At 41.7% G+C, this 10,290-nt stretch overlaps 1 protein-coding gene across 2 annotated transcripts in view; it reads right to left on the reverse strand.

Moving 5' to 3' along the window:
* Positions 1-10,290, reverse strand: part of LOC142351492 (uncharacterized) — a 32,042-nt gene that overhangs the window by 21,290 nt on the left and 462 nt on the right. The window contains exons 2-5 of one of the 2 annotated variants that reach the window (XM_075403537.1): positions 9,677-9,934; positions 9,145-9,183; positions 7,420-7,544; positions 784-1,140 (exon numbers count right to left, since the gene is read on the reverse strand). In XM_075403537.1, the coding sequence (XP_075259652.1) occupies positions 784-1,140; positions 7,420-7,544; positions 9,145-9,183; positions 9,677-9,892 (737 nt within the window). In that variant the 5' untranslated portion in view covers positions 9,893-9,934. Of the gene's footprint in view, positions 1-783; positions 1,141-7,419; positions 7,545-9,144; positions 9,184-9,658; positions 9,935-10,290 lie in introns of both variants that reach the window. The other variant, XM_075403536.1, reaches the window with a different exon arrangement.

Genomic DNA, 10,290 nt, shown 5'->3' on the forward strand with positions numbered 1-10,290 from the left:
AAAACGAAAATACCAAAAAAATTGGGCTTCAAATTTATTTTTATTCGTAAACTTTTGTTCTAGTTTTGAAGTAGGGGGTTGTGTTTTTGTTTGTATCGTTAAACAATCGGATGCTGCAGTTAATGCTTTTCTTTTCACTTAAACCTTTTTTTGTTTCAAATACTATATTATAGATAAGGTTTTGCGCATTAGCTGACTGCCGTGATGTCTACTTGTTCAAAAGACGCTTCTTTGATGAAAGTTGAGTAAATTTTAACAGAAAAACTGAGGAGCGGTTAACTCTTAGGACCCTGAATTGAAGTTTCGTCAACAGTTTTGGAACATCGCATACTTAGAGAATAGTAAAGAGTAAGGTTCTATGAGAGCTGCCCATACACAAAATTCCATCCGGGCTTTACCTGCTTATCCCATTTTGTAAGGAAAAAAATTAAAAGCATCAGGCGAAAAATGGTTGACGCAAAAAATAGTATTAAAAAGGACCACAGGACTAATGTAATTACCACTAACTTTTTTGAGAGCAATTTATCATTCTTAAATTTTTTATAGCAATGTTAATCTGATATTGTCGTTCGGGTGAGTGTTAATAAAAATTGACTTTTCTCATTATTTGTTATGATTGTTAAATTTTTTGAGTCTCAATCAAAATGCTTGGGATAGGATATATTTTTACAGGAAATGTTTTGAGGCAAATCAATCTATTTTGTATTTATAAGCACAAAACAAATTGACTAAGTGGCTTACGTGACTAACACTTTTATTTTAACAAATTAAAAGTATGCTTACGCATTTTGTCTGGGACCATTTGAAACCTCATTTTGATCATTCACCATTGGTTGCTTGCTTCCACCTTGTCCGCTATTTCCACTATCAACCTCATGCTCCGGTGGAATTAATTCGCAACAGAACAGCAATTCTGCCGTACCTTGGCTTTCAATCACTTCAACGTGGTCTGGGTTTATATAACTTGGGATATCGACAGGGATTGATGAGGTTTCCTCGGAAGTGACGATAAACCCACCGTCGGAAGTTTTACTCCAATCGAGACCATTAGGAAGCCGATACTTCAGGTTGGGAAAATAAATGGTGCAGCTCCACTCGTTTTGATTTTCCTCGTAGTTGATTTCCAAATCATTTTGTACACTAAAGAACAGAATAATTCGTAACCAGCTAATACATAATCCGGATCTTTTCCGTTTGTGCCCCCCAGCTTAGTGGGCGCATATTATTTGCACCCCCCAGACGCACGTGCAATATTTTTACATGATGATTTACTATGTAATGGCACGTGCTCTGTGACTGGGGAGCGCATAACGTACTGGGGGAGCACATACGGAAAAGATCCCAGAATCCTAAAATTGGGTCAACTTTTTGGTATTCTGCCCATGCATTTCGGTTTCAAGAATGTTGCCTTTACTTGCAAAACTTTACAAGTAGACCTAGGTTTAGGTACGCGACCCTAGACCGCTCCGATCAGACCATTTCCCAGAGTTTGCCCTCTGATCAGACAATCGTGCGACCCAAGGCCCTCTGATCAGAACGTAGTGCGACCCAAGAATTATTGCGACCATAGTGCGACCCAAAAGACCTCTAATCAGACCATCGTGCGACCCAAAGCCCTCTGATCAGACCGTAGTGCGACGATCAGACCATAGTGTGACCCAAGAATTGGCGCAACCATAGTGCGACACAAAAACTTTGTGCGACTTTTGAGCGAACCAAATATTTGGAATACAGTATGGAGCAGTTGGAATATGTATAAATTACTCAATTCAAACCTATACTACTCAACAAAAATTTGAATAAGATAGTGTACCTTGTTAAGGTTTGGACACAACTAAATAATAAAAATATAAACAAAAAGTCATTTTGACGTGCATGCAATTTTTCGTTTCAGCCATCAAAAACAGTGATAATAGAACTGCAGTCAAATAAATATGGTCAGATTTTGGGGCAACTTATGTCCAAACTTTGGCCTCTGATCAGACCGTAGTGCGACCATTGTCCAGACTTTAGTGCGACTTATGATCAGACTATAGTGTGACTTTGCCTTCTGATCAGACCGTAGTGCGAGCATTGTCCAGACCACTTCCCAGACATTGCCCTCTGATCAGATCGTAGTTTGACCCTTGTCCAAACCCTTTCCCTGACTTTGCCCTCTGATCAGACCGTAGTGTGACCATTGTCCAGACTTCCGTGCGACCTATGATCAGAATATAGTGCGACTTTGGCCTCTGATCAGTACTTAGTGCGACCATTGTCCAGACTTTCATGCAACGTTTGATCAGACTATAGTGCGACTGTGCCCTCTGATCAGATCGTAGCGTGACCATTGTCCAGACCACTTCCCAGACTTTGCCCTCTGATCAGACCGTCGTGCGACCATTGTCCAGACCGATTCCCAGACTTTGCCCTCTGATCAAACCTGGTACGACCATTGTCCAGACCATCATGCGATTAAAGTTTTTCCCAGACCATGTATTTTGGGTCGCACCACGCAACAAGTGTGCGACGCAACTAGTCTGATCAGAGCGGTCTAGAGTCGCGCACCTAAACCTGGGGATTCCAAATAAAGCAAACCCAGGTTTAGATGAGCGACCATAGAGTGCTCTCATCAGACCATTTCCCAGACTTAGCCCTCTTATCAGATCATTGTGCGAACCAAATCCCTCTGATCCGACCGTAGTGCGTCCAAAACAATTGTGCAACAATAGTGTGACCCAAACGACCTCTGATCAGACGATCGTGCGACCCAAATATTTTTGTTCAATTTTAGTGCGATCAAAGCTCCCTCTGATCAGACCATTCCTGAATACATGTTAAAATCTGCTGTTAATTGTTTAAATTAGAAAATTCAAACCTATATAGTACAAAAATTAAAATTTAATAATTTAGTATATCTTGTTAAGGTTAGGACAAAACTCATTGATAAAAATATAAAAAGGAAGTCATTTTGAAGTGCCTGAACTTTTTTTTGAGTCATCAAAGACAGTCATAAGAAACTGCAGTCAAATAAATATGGTCAGTTAATGCTCTGTGGTCAGATTTTGGTATAACTTATGTCCAGTTTTTGGTCCATGATCGGACTGTAGTGCGATCATTGTCCAGACTTTCGTGCGACCTATGATCAGACAATAGTGCGACTTTGCCCACTGATCAGTCTGCAATGTGCAATCATTGTCCAGAGTTTCATGCAACTTATGATCAGTATATAGTGCGATTTTGCCCTCTGATCAGTCCGTAGTGCGACCATTGTCCAGACCATTTCCCGACTTTGCCCTCTGATCAGACCGTAGCTTGACCATTGTCCAGACCATTTCCCAGACTTTGCCCTCTGATCAGACCGTAGTGCGACCATTGTCCAGAATTTCGTGCGACCTATGATCAGACTATAGTGCGATTTTGCCCACTGATCAGTCCGCAATGTGCAATCATTGTCCAGAGTTTCATGCAACTTATGATCAGTATATAGTGCGGTTTTGCCCTCTGATCAGTCCTTAGTGCGACCATTGTCCAGACCATTTCCCGACTTCGCCCTCTGATCAGACCGTAGTTTGACCATTGTCCAGACCATTTCCCAGACTTTGCCCTCTGATCAGACCGTAGTGTGACCATTGTCCAGACTTCCGTGCGACCTATGATCAGAATATAGTGCGACTTTGCCCTCTGATCAGTCCTTAGTGCGACCATTGTCCAGACCATTTCCCGACTTTGCCCTCTGATCAGACCGTAGTTTGACCATTGTCCAGACCATATCCCAGACTTTGCCCTCTGATCAGACCGTAGTGCGACCATTGTCCAGACTTCCGTGCGACCTATGATCAGTATATAGTGCGATTTTGCCCTCTGATCAGTCCTTAGTGCGACCATTGTCCAGACCATTTCCCGACTTTGCCCTCTGATCAGACCGTAGTTTGACCATTGTCCAGACCATTTCCCAGACTTTGCCCTCTGATCAGACCGTAGTGCGACCATTGTCCAGACTTCCGTGCGACCTATGATCAGAATATAGTGCGACTTTGCCCTCTGATCAGTACGTAGTGCGACCATTGTCCAGAGTTTCATGCAACTTTTGATCAGACTATAGTGCGACTGTGCCCTCTGATCAGATCGTAGCGTGACCATTGTCCAGACCACTTCCCAGACTTTGCCCTCTGATCCGACCGTAGTGCGACCATTGTCCAGACTTTCTTGCAACATTTGATCAGACTATAGTGCGACTTTGCCCTCTGATCACTCCGTAGTGCGACCATTGTCCAGACTTTAGTGCAACCTACGCTCAGAATATAGTGCGACTTTGACCTCTGATCAGTACGTAGTGCGACCATTGTCCAGACTTTCATGCAACTTATGATCAGACTAAAGTGCGACTTTGCCCTCTGATCAGACCGTAGCGTGACCATTGTCCAGACCATTTCCCAGACTTTGCCCTCTGATCAGACAGTAGTGCAACCATTGTCTAGACCATCATGCGACTAAAGCGTTTCCCAGACCATGTGTACTGGGTCGCACCACGCCACAAGTGTGCGACGCAAATAGTCTGATCAGAGCGGTCTAGAGGCGCGCACCTAAACCTGGGGAGTCCAAATAAAGCAAACCCAGGTTTAGATGAGCGACCATAGAGTGCTCTCATTAGACCATTTCCCAGACTTAGCCCTCTTATCAGATCATTGTGCGAACCAAATCCCTCTGATCCGACCGTAGTGCGTCCAAAACAATTGTGCAACAATAGTGTGACCCAAACGACCTCTGATCAGACGATCGTGCGACCCAAATATTTTGTGCAATTTTAGTGCAATCAAAGCTCCCTCCGATTAGGCCATTCCTGAATACATGTTAAAATCTGCGGTTAATTGTTCAAATTATAAAATTCAAACCTATATAATACAAAAATTAAAATTTAATAATTTAGTATATCTTGTTAAGGTTAGGACAAAACTCATTGATAAAAATATAAAAAGGAAGTCATTTTGAAGTGCCTGAACTTTTTTTTGAGTCATCAAAGACAGTCATAAGAAACTGCAGTCAAATAAATATGGTCAATTAATGCTCTGTGGTCAGATTTTGATATAACTTATGTCCAGTTTTTGGTCCATGATCAGACTGTAGTGCGATCATTTTCCAGACTTTCGTGCGTGCTATGATCAGACTATAGTGCGACTTTGCCCACTGATCAGATCGTAGCGTGACCATTGTCCAGACCACTTCCCAGACTTTGCCCTCTGATCAGACCGTAGTGCGACCATTGTCCAGACTTCCGTGCGACCTATGATCAGCATATAGTGCGACTTTGCCCTCTGATCAGTACGTAGTGCGACCATTGTCCAGACTTTCATGCAACTTTTGATCAGACTATAGTGCGACTTCGCCCTCTGATCAGACCGTAGTGCGACCATTGTCCAGACTTTAGTGCGCCCTACGATCAGACTGTAGTGCGACTTTGCCCTCTGATCAGTACGTAGCGCGACCATTGTCCAGACCATTTCCCAGACTTTGCCCTCTGATCAGACCGTAGTGCAACCATTGTCGAGACCATCATGCGACTAAAGCGTTTCCCAGACCATGTGTACTGGGTCGCACCACGCCACAAGTGTGCGACGCAAATAGTCTGATCAGAGCGGTCTAGAGTCGCGCACCTAAACCTGGGGAGTCCAAATAAAGCAAACCCAGGTTTAGATGAGCGACCATAGACTGCTCTGATCAGACCATTTCCTAGACTTAGCCCTCTTATCAGATCATTGTGCGAACCAAATCCCTCTGATCCAACCGTAGGGCAACCAAAACAATTGTGCAACAATAGTGTGACCCAAACGACTTCTGATCAGACAATCGTGCGACCCAAATAATTTGTGCAATTTAAGTGCAATCAAAGCTCCCTCTGATCAGACCATTCCTGAATACATGTTAAGATCTGCTGTTAATTGTTTAAATTATAAAATTCAAACCTATATAATACAAAAATTAAAATTTAATAATTTATTACATCTTGTTAAGGTTAGGACAAAACTCATTGATAAAAATATAAAAAGGAAGTCATTTTGAAGTGCCTGAACTTTTTTTGAGTCATCAAAGACAGTCATAAGAAACTGCAGTCAAATAAATATTGTCAGTTAATGCTCTGTGGTCAGATTTTGGTATAACTTATGTCCAGTTTTTGGTCCATGATCAGACTGTAGTGCGATCATTTTCCAGACTTTTGTGCGACCTATGATCAGACTATAGTGCCATTTTGCCCACTGATCAGTCCGCAATGTGCAATCATTGTCCAGAGTTTCATGCAACTTATGATCAGTATATAGTGCGATTTTGCCCTCTGATCAGTCCGTAGTGCGACCATTGTCCAGACCAATTCCCGACTTTGCCCTCTGATCAGACCGTAGTTTGACCCTTGTCCAAACCCTTTCCTCGACTTTACCCTCTGATCAGACCGTAGTGTGACCATTGTCCAGACTTCCGTGCGACCTATGATCAGAATATAGTGCGACTTTGGCCTCTGATCAGTACGTAGTGCGACCATTGTCCAGACTTTCATGCAACGTTTGATCAGACTATAGTGCGACTGTGCCCTCTGATCAGATCGTAGCGTGACCATTGTCCAGACCACTTCCCAGACTTTGCCCTCTGATCAGACCGTCGTGCGACCATTGTCCAGACCGATTCCCAGACTTTGCCCTCTGATCAAACCTGGTACGACCATTGTCCAGACCATCATGCGATTAAAGTTTTTCCCAGACCATGTATTTTGGATCGCACCACGCCACAAGTGTGCGACGCAAATAGGCTGATCAGAGCGGTCTAGAGTCGCGCACCTAAACCTGGTGAGTCCAAATAAAGCAAGCCCAGGTTTAGATGAGCGACCATAGACTGCTCTGATCAGACCATTTCCCAGACTTAGCCCTCTGATCAGATCATCGTGCAACCCAAAGCCCTCTGATCAGACCGTAGCTTGACCATTGTCCAGACCATTTCCCAGACTTTGCCCTCTGATCAGACCGTAGTGCAACCATTGTCCAGACCATCATGCGACTAAAGCGTTTCCCAGACCATGTATTTTGGGTCGCACCACGCCACAAGTGTGCGACGCAAATAGTCTGATCAGAGCAGTCTAGGGTCGCGCACCTAAACTTGGGAAAAGGACATCACCAATTTCATTAAATCACTCTTCTGGATTTTTCTTGCAAAATTATTCAAGTAATGATCAAAAAGTTTGTAGGTCAGGTCAAAGCAAAGTTATCACTTAATAGGTCTCAAATGATGCGTTTCAAAGGACCATCAAATTGTGGCTGAAAAAATCAAAAAAATCGTAAACTTCAGAATTATCACCGGTTCATATATACGTGTTACAGATAAGATGAAGGAAATTAATAGAAAAGCACCAATTTATGACAAAAGGCGCAATTTCTAGCAAAATGTGTTACTAACAGTCGATCTGTAGTTTTTCCTACTCCCATTTTTTCATCTTCTTTTTCCATTAGAGACATTTCAAGACTCTCTAACTGCCTCTGTGTCAATCCCCCAGCCCAAATTGCTCCCCCTGTCTGTATTTTCTGATGTTTTCAACAGCAGCCAAGGTTGAGATTAAAAGATAGTAGATAATTTAATTATTTTTATTCTCCTCTGACCACTTCAGAACGGTTAAAACTTTTCTGTGTGCTGATAATATTGAATTTAATATTGTTAGAAGGTTTAGAGAGTACAACCTAATGTAAATTGTGCATAAAATAAGCCTGACATAGCGTGACCAGCTCTACTTGTTCAAAGTATACTTGGCTAGAAAAATGAAGCCTTGAGGAACAAGGAAGAACCTGAGCACGGGTTATAAGAGATTCAAATTCGAGAGCTCAAGACCAGTTGGTGTAAATCGGTAGCACACGAGGCTTTCAAGTATGAGATGCTGGCTCGAATCCAGGAGTGGGCCATTTTCGCTGTAAATGCACATGCTTAGACCCTCTAACAGGTTATGAGCCCAGACTCTGGTATAACAGCAAAAGAGAGACAAGATAGTTAGAAACTGTGAAAGACATGATGCGTAATTTAAGGGGGAAGGTTAGAAGGTCGAGAGAACAACTTAATGTAAATTGTACATTAGATAATCTCGACATCACTTGAAAAGAAGCTATACTTGCTAGAGAAATACAGCATTGAGGAACAAGGAAGAACGTAAGAACGGGTTATAAAAGACGCCCAAATTCGAACACTAGAATTGCTTGCAAGTATGAGATGCTGGTTTGAATCCAGTACTGGTTCATTTAATGAGTAGCTGCACCTGTTTAGACTCCCTGAAAACACTTTTGAGCGTCTAATGAAAGAAGTGTACATTTTCTACCGTTTTGAAAAATTAATTAACAATTAAGATAGTTTTGGCTTTATGAAATGACCGTTTCTGAACAATTTTGTTGTCAAAAACACAAAAGAATACCGTTGTAGGAGTTGATCTTGAACGACAGGCCATGGAAAATTTTGATGGTAGTTACTTTTAGTTTAGGAAAAGCTCTGGGGGATTGATTTCTGTGGGCCTCCAAAATTTGCTCTAAACACCATGATTTTCTGCTTCCACAACTGTTCTATGTAATGGCACGTGATCTGTAACTAGGGGATTCATAACGTACGGGGAGGGGGGACACAAACAGATCCCATTAATTTGGGAGACAAATCGATCTTTCTTTAACATCAAATTCAAAAACCCAATTTAAAAAATGAAATAGGGAATTAAAAAAGTGCCAGACTAATAAAATAAGTTTTTTTGAAAAATTTGTTTTCAAGGAGGTACAGTTACCGGCATGTAGGCGTCTTCAATTATTCAAAATTGCACTGCAGAAGCAATTTATTTTTTTTTCATTGAAAAATTGAACTCAAATGCATAAAGTGATTCTACAAGTGGGCAGAAAATTAATTTTCGAAAAATAATTGTCCCTTTATAGATCCTCCATCCAGCTCACTTAATGCAGAGCTCCATACATAATGGAGACTAAATTTTGCGGGAACCAGAATAATAGCCTTTTTGGCATTATTTATGAAGTTCGGTCAATGGCATTTCGTTAATTTTTATCCTAAAAATCATTATGGTGATTAGTTTCAATCAGCAATTTAGTAGAGTTGATCTTTTCTTTTATTAAACCAAATTATTATCAAGCTTTATAGCTCAACCCCGGCGCTGAAGGGACCCAGAACAGGGTCGCGTTCCTTCTGAAATTACAATCCACAAGACATATCAGAGAAATTGACATGATTTTGTCAGTACTTTTCTATTGTAGTGCACAACCCTTATTGTAGAACCCTCAATTTTAATATTTATTCCTTTTTGAAACTCAAGTTTGCTTTTATCCTACCCAATTAAGAGCAAGGAAGATTCCTTACAACTATCAGGTTATGAAATATTGTATCTTTTCCGTTTGTGCCCCCCCCCCCCCCCCAGCTTAGTGGGTGCATATTATTTGCACCCCCCAGAAGCACGTGCAATATTTTTACATAATGATTTAACATGTAATGACACGTGCTCTGTGATTGGGGAGAGCATATCGTACTGGGGGGGGGGGGGGCACAAACGGAAAAGATCCGAAATATTTATCATAGTTGGTCATACTCTACCCCAAAGCCTGTGAGGAAAATAGCATCTCTGATCTGGATTAAACTATTTTTTAAAATTATGTAGCTGATATACCTGACTCCGGCCTCTTGCCTGATTCGTGCGTGAGACATTTTGTGGTTGACTTTGTTTAGTTTGACCTTGACCAGTTTGATGATAATTGGGTTGTCCCTGACCAAGAAACTGTCTTCTGTATGCCTGTGTAGGTGGTGCTGATGTTTGTCCAGTCACAGTCTGGCTTGTTTCTCCCACATTAGTCTGTTGTGGTCTACTCTGTCTGTTCGTAGTTTGTTGTTGATTGGTCGCCATTTTTTACTCCTTTTTCTGAATTTTTTTAGTTCTACGTTGCCACTAAACAATTAATCGATTGCAGTAAAAATTCATGGGATAGACCCCCCCCCCCTCCCACGAAATGATAGCCCCCATTATGGTTTAGTTACTACCTAGGGCACCTTCTCGTTAAAGCCCCCTCTCGTTTAGCGGTCTAAAAAACTAAAGCCCCCATTAAGGTATTTATACAATAATGGGGGGCTATAAGGGGTAAGACCCCAAGATCTATCGCAATTTTGATTCATTCTCAACTGTTTCTGGACATGACATCATAAATTATTTCTCCACTTTTACGGTAAAAAGACACTGTAAAGAGGGTAAAAGAGGAGGATACGGAGGAGCTGTTTGAGGGGAGGGGGCAGTTTAACAGCATTAAG

The sequence above is a fragment of the Convolutriloba macropyga genome, chromosome 13, assembly GCF_964194025.1.
Source record: "Convolutriloba macropyga chromosome 13, txConMacr16.3, whole genome shotgun sequence".
Taxonomy (NCBI): Eukaryota; Metazoa; Xenacoelomorpha; order Acoela; family Convolutidae; genus Convolutriloba; species Convolutriloba macropyga.